The sequence below is a fragment of the Protopterus annectens genome, chromosome 4.part0 (assembly GCF_019279795.1).
Source record: "Protopterus annectens isolate FY-2018-M chromosome 4.part0, PAN1.0, whole genome shotgun sequence".
NCBI lineage: Eukaryota > Metazoa > Chordata > Ceratodontiformes > Protopteridae > Protopterus > Protopterus annectens.
Genome location: NC_056733.1, coordinates 903,401,766 through 903,419,353, shown reverse-complemented (window position 1 = coordinate 903,419,353; position 17,588 = coordinate 903,401,766). Strand labels below are relative to the sequence as shown.

Below are 17,588 nucleotides of genomic sequence, written 5' to 3'. Positions count from 1 at the left end.
CATAGCTACCCCCTGTGCTTGTCTGTATATGGACCCTGGTCCTATAAAGACATTGTTGTTCAATACCAATTCTTAATAATCAGGAATGGAATAAGTACATAGTTTTGTATGTCAGATTTGTGGATGTGCCAAATACTCAGAGTTCCTGGATGTTTGTGTGGAACAGAGTAACCTTGGTTTCACCTCGAAATTGTACAGGAAACAATGTTGGCAAAATGCATTGTTATCCTATGACAGCATGCACCCGAGGCATATCTTTCCCAATATCGTCAAGAGCCAAGTGGGTAGGATATCTAGGGTATGTTCTGAAGATACTTATTGTGATGAGGAACTTTCTAGGTTGAGTGGACATTTTTTGGATAGGGGCTATGAGAGGAGCATAGTTAGTAAGGTGGTTAGTAACAATGTATTACATAGGAAGACAAAGAATAGGCCATGGATGCAAGGCCCTGTTATTGGCAGACAAATAGATACAGGATTATGTAGTAGTAGCAAGGAACAACCTAAAATACTTTTTACGTATGGTGACATATGCAATATAGTTCAGAACAATTGAATATCCTAAGAAGTGATATTAGTCTTAAGGATGTTTAATTATAGGAGAAACAATAATCTCAAGGACCTGTTATGTAAGGAGACATATTTGAATAAGAGACCTACAATAGATATCACTGAATATAAACATCCTGATAAGACACAAACTTTTATATTTAAAGGAAGTATATATGGCCAATTGTGAACAATGTGATGTAGGTATGACAAATAACATGCTGAAGGTTTATTAGTAATATTAGAACATGTCAAGTGAGCAATGCTTTATTCAGACATATAGAGATTAATCCCACACACACAGTTCAGATGCATTGTAAATATTATATTCAGCACAGAACAGCATTAGCTGAATCCAAGTGGATAGTAGATTTAAGAGCATAGACCACCTGCCTGCTTTACAAAGGAGTAAGTGATTGGATGATCTGTGTTTTAAATATGGCTGCTATGTCTGATGAAGGATTATTAATAAAGAAGATTCCACAAAGAATAATTCAGCGAGTTGATATATTCTTTCAGTGTTTCATTTATTTTAATCAGCTCTAAGTACATTTGACCGGGTCTATATTATATTCTCGAAAGCCGAAAATATCAAAGCTGATATTGTCGACACGAGAATAGCGAAAGCACACATCGAACATGTAAATGGAAATCTCCGTAAGGGGAGATTTCCATTTACTGCAATGTAGTGCAGTCTCGAAGTTGGTATATTTAAGTAGCGGGGGTGCAGGGGGGCTTGCCCCCCTGCTTAAACCCGTTAGGATACTTTTTTTTGTTGTTTTTATGAGTTCGATGTTTGAAGACATCGACCGTATGGTGTTTGATGTTTTCAACCATCGATCTTATAATATAGACCCCATTTGACTTATTTTTTTCCTCCAGGTTACTGGAAGTTGTGTCTTGTACCAAAGCTGGAACTTGCACTGCTTTTTTGCTGAACAGCTGCAGAAGTATTCACAGTCAGTGTTTTCTCTCACTTTTGTGATTGATTTTCTTTCAGGTTCTCTGAATTTTTTTTTTGCTGACATCCAGGCTGTGCACTGTCTATCCAGTTACTGAAATTTACCCAAGAATACAAGTTTACTGTCTCTGTCTTTTGAGTTTCTGTTTTCACACTGGGAAAGGTGAAATTAAGCTGTTACTCATTGTGTACGCATCTTGGAAGTCCCATCTAAATGCTCAAACATCTTTTGATTAATCCTGCTGGCCATGGTGTTTTGGAAGCCTATTAAGTAACCTCTATTCCAAAAGAAGTAATTGAAGGACAGTTCTGTCAAGGATGCCATGCTGTTGTTAGAAGACACAGAGAACAATGGATAGTTTGATAGATCAGAAGATACCAACTCAACTCCATTTCTGAGTTGCGTGAGATCACATTTGCTGCTGAAGCCCTAGGCATATCAGACAAGTTTTGATTCTTTTTGTGGTGACTGCGCCAGTGTTCTTTCATAGGAAGTATATTCAGGTCTGTTGGGTTATGATTTTGGGGGGGATTCAGGTTAGCTGAAGGAACACTAAGTAGGAAATGCAACATTTTACTCAAGGAAACAATTGCCCTGTCTTCTATGGGAGATGAATCTTCTGACCTTTTTGGAAATCCATTTTAGTAGTTTCTTATGAAGAAAGGACATGAAACAGGAGCCATAGCTGCTTCACCAGCATATACTTAAGTGTTGATGTGTGGACGTGGTAAAAGTGAGTTTTAGATACCTCTCCATCCAGCTGATAAGGCTCTGATGACTGTTCCTTGTATTGAGATTGTTTGCATTCACAGTCTACAAAAACTACAGTGCCTTCTTAGTATCTGTCATTATCAGTGATAAATGATCTATTCTGCGTAGCTCCATTAGGATGACACTGAAGTTAACCCTAAGAGTGAATAATCTTTTTGTGTGGTGGTAATAGCCTTCCAGCAGTGACCTCCTTCAGGAGCACATTTTCTCCTAACAGTATCATACCTCTGGCCTGATTAGATCATGTAGGATCCTTAAAAAAATGGTGGTCACACTGACCAAGCTCAAGGCCATGTGTGTGTGTGTATATATATATATATATATATATATATATATATATATATATATGTTTAGAATTATATTGGTAAAACAGGCTACAATTAAAAAATGTACATTCTTCAGTAAAACAGTAGAAAGTTGGTAGCAGAGGCAAAGATGTAAATGCAGAGACTAATTTCCAAAATAAGGACATTATTTTCTGAAAAAAAAAAAAGTAAACCAATGATCACTTTTAACAAGTGGAACACTGGTCAAACTCTGGCCTGTGAAATAACAAGAAGAAAATGAGTAGGGAGGGTCTGCCGTGTTCCCCTGGGTGGTTACTCACCATTGAAGAGAATGGGACTCATTTACTAAGCCTGTTATGTCCTGATGGCTGATGAGGACATGAGTGCACCCTCCATACATTGAGTGGCAATTCTCATTGGGGTGATTCTTTTCTCATTTGGAGGATTTTTTTTACATCCAGTGTGTGAGGGATTCCTCTGCATTATTTCTTCTTCTTCTTTATTGTATTGGAAAGACAGAACTGCGGTAGGGTTCACCTCTCCTTCCAGCTGAACATTTGTTGTCACTAACAAGGGTAGCTCATTGAAGAATCAAGTGGCAGGCCCATCCCACTGTTTTGAAAGGTTTGCTGAGCATTTATGCCTGCAGCATGGATTGCAGTTCTGCATAAGACTGCCCTGATCTGTCATATTCATGGAACTGGAGTTACATTAGGTCATACATAAATATCCCATTTTTCAGTAACTTCTGATTTCACGGTAAGAGTGTGATTTTTGAGTATCTGGTCTGATTGTCTCCTCAGATACACTTATGTAAAGTCTTCTGTATAACAAGTAAAATGTAGATTCCAATTTTACACCATTTTATTTTATGTCAGAGTAGCAGGAATGATTAAAAAAGTATGTCCTTCCTCTTTATGATGACCACTGTCTGTGAGAGTTGTCCGTGTTCTTCTAGTTTGTCATTGACTTTTTGAATGTGCATTTCTGTGTTTCTGTTGTGTTTTGATGTTTATTTTATGTAATGATTTCAAATTGTATGTCTATTTTCCTGTCATTTGGTGTCACTGCTTCATTATCACTCCTACCCCCTTCCTTGGCTGCTTCTGGTGTCAGGATGGTGTCTTCCACCTGGAGTTTGTCCGCAGTCCACACACATCATCTCCTTTTTTTCCACAGGTCAGTGTCTTTTTGATTGACTGCATTACTGTGTACTGTTAGCAGAACTATGTCTGTATTTTTGGATGGGGTTTCCCACTGAAGTTAACTTACAGCAGTCTGAAGTAACTTCATGTGTGTGTGTGTGTGTGTGTGTGTGTGTGTGTGTGTGTGTGTGTGTGTGTGTGTGTGTGTGTGTGTGTGACACACATGTACAAGCAGGTACATTCATTCATGTACATAGGTATATATCCATGTATAGGACTGTCTATGTAGGATGTGTTTATGAGGGAGAAAGAAAATATAGCTTTATTTACATTTTTTTTATGTACAAGAGAGAGACGCAGCATATTTATGTGAAGACAAAAAGGTTACACACAAATACATTGCACATATTTTTCATATCTGTGTACATGTTTGGAAGTATGACAGAAATGACTTTGGTAATGGATAAGAACCACCTGATCCATCCATTCTGCACATTTCTTAACCTTTAAGATGCTGTGGAGATGATGAAGATGATGATGTGGTTTCCTTATATGGTGTGGAGGGTGGGGTAGCTGATGCTTCATCACTGCTGGTGGCAGATTTGTTGGAAGCTGATTCTAGTAACTGTGACAAAGTGGCCTTTGCTGAGCATAGTTTCTTACTGCTGCCCCTAAAGTGCAGTTACACCTTGCTGAGAAATGAAGATCCAACAATGTGGTTTGACTATGGCTGACTGGGCCGTATTGGGACAGCCACAAAAATCATCTGCAAAGTGAGAGGAGCAAACTCATCCAGAAAATCTCATGGTAACCATTTGAAATGTCAGGGCCTGCTAGTGCAAGTCCTGAAATGTGGAGACTGAATGGCCGAAAGAACGGACTTACATATACTAAGTCTGAGATGCAGTCTTATCAGAATATTCCCTTTTTCTGAGGTATGGCAAGCTCAAAGTTGGTTTACATAAGTTTGGGGGGGGGGTCCCCTTGCAAAAAGAAGTTTTAAGGAGAAGAATGATTCTTAAGATTTGCTTTTCTCTGTCCTTTCATTCTTTTTGGGCTTTTTGGCACTCAGGATTTTGAGTGCTGACATTTCATTAGAGAACCAGTTCTCACATTTGGTACTAGTGAAACAGTATAATAGTTTGAAAGAGCCAGTTGAGGTTGAGTGAACTACTGAAACTGAATCTGTTTGAGCTAGCAAATATAGCAAGATATCTAAGGTTATACTTTGTGCAGATTAATACATACATCCAGGATCTGAAGGGATTTGCCCATAGATGGAGTCACAATGTATACATCTTATGCTTAACATAACCCCTTCACTTCTTACTGCTTCTGTGTACTAAATATGGATCAGTGTAGGATATGCTTATGCATTACATGTGTCAATGCATTGCACATGGGTCTGTGTATAATGCATCTGTACACTGCACATGGACCTGTGTAGTGTGTGTCTATGCACTGCACATGGACCTATGTAGTGTGCGTCTGTGCACTGCACACAGACCCATGTAGTGTGCATCACACACGGACCAGTGTAGTGTGCATCTGAGCAATGCATGCAGACCTGTGTAGTGTGCATCTGTGCAATGCACACAGACCTGTGTAGTGTGCGTTTGTGCAGTGCACATGGACCCTTATAGTGTGTGTCTGCACACTGCACATGGACCTGTGTAGTGTGCATCTGTGCACTGCATATGTTTACACACAGGGTGCGTCTGTGCACTGCATATGGATTCATGCATGGTGTTTCTGTGCAGTGCACATGGATTCACACTGTACGTGTCTGTGCATTGCATATTGATTCACATTGGATGTGTCTGTTCACTGCATATGGATCAGTATAGAATGAGTCTGTACACTATACATGGACCTGTGTATTGTACATCTGTGCACTGCACATATATCTGTGTAGATTACGTTTGTGCAGTGCAGAAGGATTCACATAAAATGCATCTGCGCACTGCACATGGACCTGTGTAGTGTGCATCTATGCATGGCACATGGACCCATGTAGTGTGCGTCTATGCACTGCACATGGACTGGACCCGTGTAATGTGTGCCTGTGCACTGCACATGAACCCGAATAGTGGGCATCTGTGCACTGCACATGAACCTGTGTAGTGTGCGTCTATGCACTGCACATGGACCCGTGTAGTGTGTGTTTGTGCAATGCACACGGACCCTTATAGTGTGTGTCTGTACACTGCACATGGACCTGTGTAATGTGCATCTGTGCACTGCATATGTTTTCACATAGGGTGCGTCTGTGCACTGCATATGGATTAATGTATGGTGTTTCTGTGCAGTGCACATGGATTCACACTGTACGTGTCTGTGCATTGCATATTGATTCACATCAGATGTGTCTATTCACTGCATATCGATCAGTATAGAATGCGTCTGTGCACTATACATGGACCTGTGTAGTGTATATCTGTGCACTGCACATATATCTGTATGGAATACGTTTGTGCAATGCAGAAGGATTCACATAGAATGCATCTGTGCATTGCACATGGACCTGTGTCGTGTGCGTCTATGCACTGCACATGGACCTGTGTCGTGTGCGTCTGTGCACTGCACATGGACTCGTGTAGTGTGCATCTGTGCACTGCACATGGACCAGTGTAGTGTGCGTCTGTGCACTGCACATAGACCCGAATAGTGTGTGTCTGTACACTGCACATGGACCCAAATAGTGTGCATCTGTGCACTGCACATGGACCTGTGAAGTGTGTGTCTGTGCACTGCACATGGACCTGTGAAGTGTGCATCTGTGCATTGCACATGGATCCATGTAGTGTGCATCTGTGCATTGCACATGGATCCATGTAGTGTGCATCTGTGCATTGCACATGGACCTGTGTAGTGTGCATCTGTGCATTGCACATAGACCTGTGTAGTGTGCGTCTGTGCACCTCACATGGACCTGTGTAGTGTGCATCTGTGCACTGCACATGTATTCACGTAGGGTGCATCTGTGCACTGCACATGGATTCATGTAGGGTGAGTCTGTGCACTGTATATGGATTCATGTAAGGTGTTTCTGTGCAGTGCATATGGATTCACACTGTGTGTCTGTGCACTGCATATCGATTCATATTGGATGTGTCTGTTCACTGCATATGGATCAGTATAGAATGCATCTGTGCACTGCACATGGACCTGTGTAGCATACATCTGTGCATTGCACATATACCTGTGTAGAGTAGGTTTGTGCAGTGCATAAGGATTCACATAGAATGCATCTGTGAACTGCATATAGATGTGTATAGTGTATGTCTGTGCAATGCATCTGTGTGGGGTGTGTCTGTGCACTGGATATGGATTTGCATATGGTGCATCCATGCACTGCAAATGTATCTGTCCAGGGTGCATCTCTCTACTGCACATGCATCTCTGTGGGTGCATCTGTACACTGCACATGCATCTCTGTGGGATGTGTCTGTGCACTGCATATAGATGAACGGGGTCTATGTTATATGAACGAAAGTTCATATAAGCGAACGTTCACTCAATGAGCGAAAATCCTGGACATCGAAAACAATATTGTGGGGGGAACAGCCCCCCACACTCCCCGCTAAATATATATTCCAACTCCAAGATCGCACTACAGTGTGGAAAGGGCAAAAATTCCATTTTTCACTGTACTGCGATCCCACAACATGCACCCCCGATGTCCAGGATTTTCGCTCATTAGAGCGTTCGCTTATTTGAACTTTCGTTCATATAATATAGACCAGATGCACATAGGGTGCTTTTGTATACTGTATATGTATCTGCTTGGGGGTTCATCAGTGCACTATGTATAGATTCACTGGAGATTACTAGGCTAACAGCTCAAGCCTAGCCAGTTTTACCCAGATTTTGACCAATTTTCTATCCATAGGGGAAAGATAAGGGTCAGCATATAGGGTTTTGACTATTTTTACAGACTTCCTCTGTCTGTAAGGGACATAGGTGCCACCCCATAAGTGAATTTATGGTTTCCCATCCATCAGTTCAGACCACTTGAAAATGGTTAGGGAAGGGCTTTACTTCACATGAATAAGAAGCCCATGCCAAAGGAGGGACAATCTCTGGGGCACATATCTGTCTCTCCAGCACGATCTATTCATGTCAGCGATCAGGTTTAGATATTTGGAGCGGGTGACCCTCGTTTAGTTAGTTTTGCTAATATGCAACATTTCCATCAGTGCTGGGTCGGAGACTGCCTTGTAAATCAGACACTGATCGCCCCTCATTAATCAGAAGGAAACTGAATACAATGATAGGGCTTTTAATCAGTCTGCATATGACATGCTTGTTATACCCTACATTTTTTTGGTGAGAAACCTCAGAGAATGCTCCAACTGTTGTAGGTGCCTGGCGAGGTACATGCCAAAAGGTGCATTGTACTCGAATATTGGTCTGATGGGGGCCGGGTACAGTGGTACTATGACATCCTTAGATCTGGATGCCATGCCCTTACTTATAAGTTGAGCCACGTAGGAGGATTTCCTTACAACTGTGGACACATGGTGGTCTAAGGTCAGATTACTATCTATCTGAGTACCCAGATCTCCCACCACTGGGTCCATTGGGGGTGCTATCAGTGTTGTAATTTGCAAGGGTATTTTATTTTCTAAAGGGTGTTGTTATGAACTTCTTCACATTTAGTTTGAGGCCATGGCTCTGACACCAATTGTTAAGCATCAGAATTTTCTGTAGGATATTAACATCATCTGGGGGGTCAGTGATTGCCCCCAACTTGCAGTCATCAGCAAACTTTGTCAACGAAAGGGCAAACAAATATGGATTAAAGTAGTGTGCCTCTGTGCCTTGTACGTGGATGTGTGAAGTGTGCATCTCTGTACTGCATTTGGATGTGCATAGGGTTGGTCTGTGCATTGCCCATTATTATGAGTAGGGTATATTGTGTTGCATACTGATGTTTGTAGGGTGTGCCAGTGCACATCACACATATGTGTGTAGGGTGTGTCTGTGGACTGCACATAGTTTTCTGTGGCATGCCAGTGTTATGTGCATGGGTCTGTCTGTGGATCTTTCTGAAGTACATCTGTGTACCCATGTCCATTGCACTTGGATCTGGTAGGTGTCTTGCACTGCACAGAGAACTGTACTGAGTATGTCTGCACTGTTGTCATTCAGTGTGTATTTAGTCTGTGTACTGCACTTGGCTCAATGTAGAGTTTGTGGGAACACTGTGTATGACCCCCTGTGGATTGTGGCTGTGTAGTATGTATCAATTTTGGTCAAATGTGTCTGCACTGACTGAAGCTTTATGTTGGTGCAGGACATGTAAGAACGTACAAAAAATAATGATGAAGAAGTTTGATCAATCAGGCCTACTCAAAGAATGAAATTTGTTGTATGCAGGTGCCCTTTCCCTCTCTCACCATCATTTTCTGCTACCTGGCCACCTTTGAACCCCCTAACTGTATATCTGAATTATTTCACCTTTCCTGAATGTGCACCCCTGGATCTTGCCACCCTGTCAGTGAAGTAACATTTCAGGAATGTGTCCTTAAAGCCCTCCTTTTCCATTTGGCAGGCATACCCTTGCCCAGTTGGTGCCTTTTCTCCTCAGATCTCTTACACCTCTGATACTTGATGGTTGTGCCAATTATTCATATTTATCCCTTCTTTTTTTCCTACTGTGTATTTTTCCAATATTCTTATTTTTCCCTCATATGCAATTGTCCATTCCCCTATAATGCTAAGAGCCTTTTCCTTCCCTTTCACAGTATACAGCAACGCAAATATAATACGAACAACATACAAAAGCAACTTACTGTTTTTAGTTTTCAGCCCATCCCAACATTAACCATAAGAAAATTTACTAGCCAAATTAAAAGCAGCAACCTCAGCTGCCGATAACTTTCCCCACCGAGTTCCACAAAATAGATGCAGAAGCAATAGCCTTCCCTGTATCCATTCTAATCAATCAGTCATTAACTGAAAACTAAGTCCCATCTATCTGGAAAATATCCATTATTATACCACTTTACAAAGGAGGTACTTCAGCTGAGTGAACATATAGACCTATTACTATCCTGTCACCCCTGTCTAAAATCCTCGAGAAATGTATTCACTCTCAGATTAAGAAACATATAACCAAAAAACAACCTTGTCTCCAACACCCAGCATTGTTTCAGGCCCAACCACAGTACTACAAATGCCCTCCTCAACTTCGCCAACATATTAAACCAAAACAGAAATGAGGGCAACCGTGTTTCTTCACTTTTCCTTGACCTTTCCAAAGCATTTGATACAGTGTCCCACCAAAAGCACTGTTCGCACTTACTCCTCCCTCACCTGGCATCACAGTTATTTTTGCATTTTTCAGCAAGCAACTAAATGGCAACAAAACCTATAAGCATTTAAACCAATCTCTTTTGGTGCTCCCCAAGGGTCAGTATGTGGCCTTCTTCTGTTTACTGTTTTCATAAATAAATTTCATACCAGTACAACACTTGCCACTCTTGTACAATATGCCGACGATTCATCCCTTATCTGTTATTCCCCATCCATAACAAAATTACAGGAAATCGCTCAAACATCTGTTACTGACATTGAAATAACACAAACTTGTGCTATTTACTCAAACAACATCTTGACCAGAAACACACATCTAATATCACCTCAAGTAATAACACAAAAATAGAAGCTGTAAGCCAAACTAAACTACTTGGGCTCATAGTAGATGACCACCTCAAATTTGATGACCACATACTTCATTCCATCAAGAAAACTCGCCAAAAATTTGGTTCCCTCTATAAGGCTAAACATTACCTGACAGATCAAGAAGGGATTACCTTAGCAGCAAAATACCTCCTTCCTTCTTTATTAGTGCTTGTATTCGTACAGATATCAACACTACATATAAAACTATACTAGCCTTCTGCTACCACAGAATAGCTAAATTTGCACCCAGTCAACCTTATAAAGTACACCACTGCCTTACATTAAAACAATTAAACTGGCCTGAACTCCCAACCAGTTGACATACTCACAAGTAATCATTGTCCACAAACTATTGTACCCTCCAGACAAATGCCCAGTATTACAAAATACTCTACTGTACTATTCACCTACTAGAGATTTTCGCTCTAGCAGTGAACTCTTACTATGTATCAGTAAGACATACTGTACTATTCACCCACTAGAGACCTTTGTTCTAGCAGTGAAGTCTTACTATGTATCAGTAAGACATACTGTACTATTCACCCACTAGAGACCTTCGCTCTAGCATTGAACTCTTACTATGTATCAGTAAGACATACTGTACTATTCACCCACTAGAGACCTTCACTCTAGCAGTGAACTCTTACTATGTATCAGTAAGACATACTGTACTATTCACCCACTAGAGACCTTCACTCTAGCAGTGAACTCTTACTATGTATCAGTAAGACATACTGTACTATTCACCCACTAGAGACCTTCGCTCTAGCAGTGAACTCTTACTATGTATCAGTAAGACATACTGTACTATTCACCCACTAGAGACCTTCGCTCTAGCAGTGAACTCTTACTATGTATCAGTAAGACATACTGTACTATTCACCCACTAGAGACCTTTGCTCTAGCAGTGAACTCTTACTATGTATCAGTAAGACATACTGTACTATTCACCCACTAGAGACCTTCACTCTAGCAGTGAACTCTTACTCTGTATCAGTAAGACATACTGTACTATTCACCCGCTAGAGACCTTTGTTCTAGCAGTGAAGTCTTACTATGTATCAGTAAGACATACTGTACTATTCACCCACTAGAGACCTTTGCTCTAGCAGTGAACTCTAACTATGTATCAGTAAGACATACTGTACTATTCACCCACTAGAGACCTTCGCTCTAGCAGTGAACTCTTACTCTGTATCAGTAAGACATACTGTACTATTCACCCACTAGAGACCTTCGTTCTAGCAGTGATCTCTTACTATGTATCAGTAATACATACTATACTATTCACCCACTAGAGACCTTCGCTCTAGCAGTGAACTCTTACTATGTATCAGTAAGACATACTGTACTATTCACCCACTAGAGACCTTTGTTCTAGCAGTGAAGTCTTACTATGTATCAGTAAGACATACTGTACTATTCACCCACAAGAGACCTTCGCTCTCGCAGTGAACTCTTACTATGTATCAGTAAGACATACTGTACTATTCACCCACTAGAGACCTTTGCTCTAGCAATGAAGTCTTACTATGTATCAGTAAGACTTACTGTACTATTTATCCACTAGAGACCTTCGCTCTAGCAGTGAACTCTTACTATGTATCAGTAAGACATACTGTACTATTCACCCACTAGAGACCTTTGCTCTAGCTGTGAACTCTTACTATGTATCAGTAAGACATACTGTACTATTCACCCACTAGAGACCTTCGCTCTAGCACTGAACTCTTACTATGTATCAGTAAGACATACTGTACTATTCACCCACTAGAGACCTTCACTCTAGCAGTGACCTCTTACTATGTATCAGTAAGACATACTGTACTATTCACCCACTAGAGACCTTCGCTCTAGCAGTGAACTCTTACTATGTATCAGTAAAACATACTGTACTATTCACCCACTAGAGACCTTCACTCTAGCAGTGAACTCTTACTATGTATCAGTAACACATACTGTACTATTCACCCACTATAGACATTCGCTCTAGCTGTGAACTCTTGCTATTTATCAGTAAGACATACTGTACTATTCACCCACTAGAGACCTTCACTCTAGCAGTAAACTCTTACTATGTATCAGTAAGACATACTGTACTATTCACCCACTAGAGACCTTCGCTCTAGCAGTGAGCTGTTACTATGTATCAGTAAGACATACTGTACTATTCACCCACTAGAGACCTTCGCTCTAGCAGTGAACTCTTACTATGTATCAGTAAGACATACTGTACTATTCACCCACTAGAGGCTTTCGCTCTAGCAGTGAAGTCTTACTATGTATCAGTAAGACATACTGTACTATTCACCCACTAGAGACCTTCGCTCTGGCAGTGAACTCTTACTATGTATCAGTAAGACATACCGTACTATTCACCCACTGGAGACCTTTGCTCTAGCAGTGAAGTCTTACTATGTATCAGTAAGACATACCGTACTATTCACCCACTAAAGACCTTCGCTCTAGCAGTGACCTCTTACTATGTATCAGTAAGACTTACTGTACTATTCACCCACTAGAGACCTTCGCTCTAGCAGTGAACTCTTACTATGTATCAGTAAGACATACTGTACTATTCACCCACTAGAGACCTTCACTCTAGCTGTGAACTCTTGCTATGTATCAGTAAGACATACTGTACTATGCACCCACTAGAGACCTTCGCTCTAGCAGTGACCTCTTACTGTGTATCAGTAAGACATACTGTACTATTCACCCACTAGAGACCTTCGCTCTAGCAGTGAACTCTTACTATGTATCAGTAAGACATACTGTACTATTCACCCACTAGAGACCTTCGCTCTAGCAGTGAACTCTTACTATGTATCAGTAAGACATACTGTACTATTCACCCACTAGAGACCTTCACTCTAGCTGTGAACTCTTGCTATGTATCAGTAAGACATACTGTACTATTCACCCACTAGAGACCTTCGCTCTAGCAGTGAAGACTTACTATGTATCAGTAAGACATACTGTACTATTCACCCACTAGAGTCCTTCGCTCTAGCAGTGAACCCTTACTATGTATCAGTAAGACATACTGTACTATTCACCCACTAGAGACCTTCGCTCTAGCAGTGAACTCTTACTGTGTATCAGTAAGACATACTGTACTATTCACCCACTAGAGACCTTTGCTCTAGCAGTGAACAGTTACTATGCATCAGTAAGACATACTGTACTATTCATCCACTAGAGACCTTCACTCTAGCAGTGAAGTCTTACTATGTATCAGTAAGACATACTGTACTATTCACCCACTAGAGACCTTCGCTCTAGCAGTGAACTCTTACTATGTATCAGTAAGACATACTGTACTATTCACGCACTAGAGACCTTCGCTCTAGCAGTGAAGTCTTACTATATATCAGTAAGACATACTGTACTATTCACCCACTAGAGACCTTCACTCTAGCTGTGAACTCTTACTGTGTATCAGTAAGACATACTGTACTATTCACCCACTAGAGACCTTCGCTCTAGCAGTGAACTCTTACTATGTATCAGTAAGACATACTGTACTATTCACCCACTAGAGACCTTCGCTCTAGCAGTGAACCCTTACTATGTATCAGTAAGACATACTGTACTATTCACCCACTAGAGACCTTCGCTCTAGCAGTGAACTCTTACTATGTATCAGTAAGACATACTGTCCACTAGAGACCTTCGCTCTAGCAGTGAACTCTTACTATGTATCAGTAAGACATACTGTACTATTCACCCACTAGAGACTTTCACTCTAGCAGTGAAGTCTTACTATGTATCAGTAAGACATACTGTACTATTCACCCACTAGAGACCTTCGCTCTAGCAGTGAACTCTTACTATGTATCAGTAAGACATACTGTACTATTCACCCACTAGAGACCTTCGCTCTAGCAGTGAACTCTTACTATGTATCAGTAAGACATACTGTACTGTTGACCCACTAGAGACCTTCGCTCTAGCAGTGAAGTCTTACTATATATCAGTAAGACATACTGTACTATTCACCCACTAGAGACCTTCACTCTAGCAGTGAACTCTTACTATGTATCAGTAAGACATACTGTATTATTCACCCACTAGAGACCTTCACTCTAGCAGTGAACCCTTACTATGTATCAGTAAGACATACTGTACTATTCACCCACTAGAGTCCTTCGCTCTAGCAGTGATCTCTTAATATGTATCAGTAAGACATACTGTACTATTCACCCTCTAGAGACCTTCGCTCTAGCAGTGAACCCTTACTATGTATCAATAAGACATACTGTACTATTCACCCACTAGAGACCTTCGCTCTAGCAGTGAACTCTTACTATGTATCAGTAAGACATACTGTACTATTCACCCACTAGAGACCTTCGCTCTAGCAGTGAACCCTTACTATGTATCAGTGAGACATACTGTACTATTCACCCACTAGAGACCTTCGCTCTAGCAGTGAACTCTTACTATGTATCAGTAAGACATACTGTACTATTCACCCACTAGAGACCTTCGTTCTAGCAGTGAACTATTACTATGTATCAGTAAGACATACTGTATTATTCACCCACTAGAGACCTTCGCTCTAGCAGTGAACTCTTACTATGTATCAGTAAGACATACTGTACTATTCACCCACTAGAGACCTTCGCTCTAACAGTGAACTCTTACTATGTATCAGTAAGACATACTGTACTATTCACCCACTAGAGACCTTCACTCTAGCTGTGAACTCTTACTATGTATCAGTAAGACATACTGTACTATTCACCCACTAGAGACCTTCGTTCTAGCAGTGAACTCTTACTATGTATCAGTAACACATACTGTACTATTCACCCACTAGAGACCTTCACTCTAGCAGTGAACTCTTACTATGTATCAGTAAGACATACTGCACTATTCACCCACTAGAGACCTTCAATCTAGCAGTGAAGTCTTACTATGTATCAGTAAGACATACTGTACTATTCACCCACTAGAGACCTTCACTCTAGCAGTGAACTCTTACTATGTATCAGTAAGACATACTGTACTATTCACCCACTAGAGACCTTCGCTCTAGCAGTGAACCCTTACTATGTATCAGTAAGACATACTGTACTATTCACCCACTAGAGACCTTCGCTCTAGCAGTGAGCCCTTACTATGTATCAGTGAGACATGCTGTACTATTCACCCACTAGAGACCTTCGCTCTAGCAGTGAACTCTTACTATGTATCAGTAAGACATACTGTACTATTCACCCACTAGAGACCTTCGCTCTAGCAGTGAACCCTTACTATGTTTCAGTAAGACATACTGTACTATTCACCCACTAGAGACCTTGGCTCTAGCAGTGAACTCTTACTATGTATCAGTAAGACATACTGTACTATTCACCCACTAGAGACCTTCGCTCAAGCAGTGAACTCTTACTATGTATCAGTAAGACATACTGTACTATTCACCCACTAGAGACCTTCGCTCTAGCAGTGAAGTCTTACTATGTATCAGTAAGACATACTGTACTATTCACCCACTAGAGACCTTCGCTCTGGCAGTGAACTCTTACTATGTATCAGTAAGACATACCGTACTATTCACCCACTAGAGACCTTCGCTCAAGCAGTGAACTCTTACTATGTATCAGTAAGACATACTGTACTATTCACCCACTAGAGACCTTCGCTCTAGCAGTGAACCATTACTATGTATCAGTAAGACATACTGTACTATTCACCCACTAGAGACCTTCGCTCAAGCAGTGAACTCTTACTATGTATCAGTAAGACATTCAACCCTGCTGGAGACTCTGTTTACTCCCATTAAGTGTCAAAACTCTGGAATAAAATCCCCACACACTTAAAACAGATAGAAAATATAAATAGTTTCAAACCTTTGCTGAAACAGCACCTATGCCAAAGATAGCTCTGTCCTTCATGCTTACCCAGCTAGCTTTACTCAGATTAGTTTTCTCCAGCTCTTATAGCCACTTTGCTTCCTAATCTTTTTGTGCCTCATCGCTCCTCCTCATACAGCACTTGTTTCCTAAACTCTGACTTTTCCTCCTCTCACACCCACCACTAACTACAGCTCCTCCTCTGTCCATTTATCTTCCTGCTCATTTCTATAACTCCTCCTCCCACACCCACCACTAACTACAGCTCCTCCTCTGTCCATTTATCTTCCTGCTCATTTCTATAACTCCTCCTCCTCCCACACCCACCACTAACTACAGCTCCTCTGTCCATTTATCTTCCTGCTCATTTCCAGAACTTCTACTTTCATTTTATCATTTTTAAGCTACATTCTACTTGTCTGTCTCTAAATTATTACTAAGCTCAAAACCACCACAGTACATACCTCTCAACTGTCCAGATTTTTGCAGAATGTCCAGATTTTTTACTCATATTGTTGCCAGTTTCTCATAAAATTGTAGTTTTTAGGCAAATCATTGAGGACTGGAGTCAAAAAATAATGTCAGACGTTTGATTTTCAGACTTCACATTCATCAGAAAATCCATGCTAATGCAAAACCAGTTATTCTATCAACTTTCTAAGCTTGTAAGAGCAATATTTTATTTATTTATTTATTTCCAGTTTGATTACCGGGGAAGTCCACCAGGCCCAGAGAGCCTGTTTTCAGTGGAAGCCTGGGGAGAAAAGCTCCATAAGACAGAATACAGTAAAGATACAAGTCTAGAAAAGGTACAGTTAAAAGACCAAGTTACAAATATATGAATTCAGTATACAAAGCATGAGCAACTTAGCTCATTGTGACGGATCATATGGATTATGCTGTACAGATTCATTTAGACTTACATTCATTCATTTAAAGTAAGAAACGATTTACATGCATTCATTCATTTAAAGTAAGAGGCTATTTACAGTATTTACATAGTTCAATAAATAAATAAATAAAACAATCCCCCCCTTTAACGGTATTTTTCACCTCGTGAGACACTACACCACTGTGGTGCAGAGGGGGCAGAATTTTTTTTACATCACTTCCACTTGAACTTTTGCACTGACAATCATGTGACTTATCCTAAAGTCGTATTGAAAACAATTCCATCTAAAACGTATTAAATTATTTAAATGATTATTTAAAGTACTATTGTTTTATATTTTACATTACTAAAAAATCAAAAATGCTCCCCTAACAAGCCACTGTCTTGAAAATGGTATAAGAAGAATGCATTTTTCCTTGCCAACAATTATT

The 17,588-nt window shown here is 40.6% G+C and overlaps 1 protein-coding gene across 1 annotated transcript in view; it reads left to right on the top strand.

Moving 5' to 3' along the window:
- Window positions 1–17,588, top strand: part of DEPDC5 (DEP domain containing 5, GATOR1 subcomplex subunit) — a 2,513,958-nt gene that overhangs the window by 1,670,952 nt on the left and 825,418 nt on the right. The window contains exon 33 of the mRNA XM_044068865.1: window positions 3,686–3,748. Within this exon, the coding sequence (XP_043924800.1) occupies window positions 3,686–3,748 (63 nt within the window). The remainder of the gene's footprint in view (window positions 1–3,685; window positions 3,749–17,588) is intronic.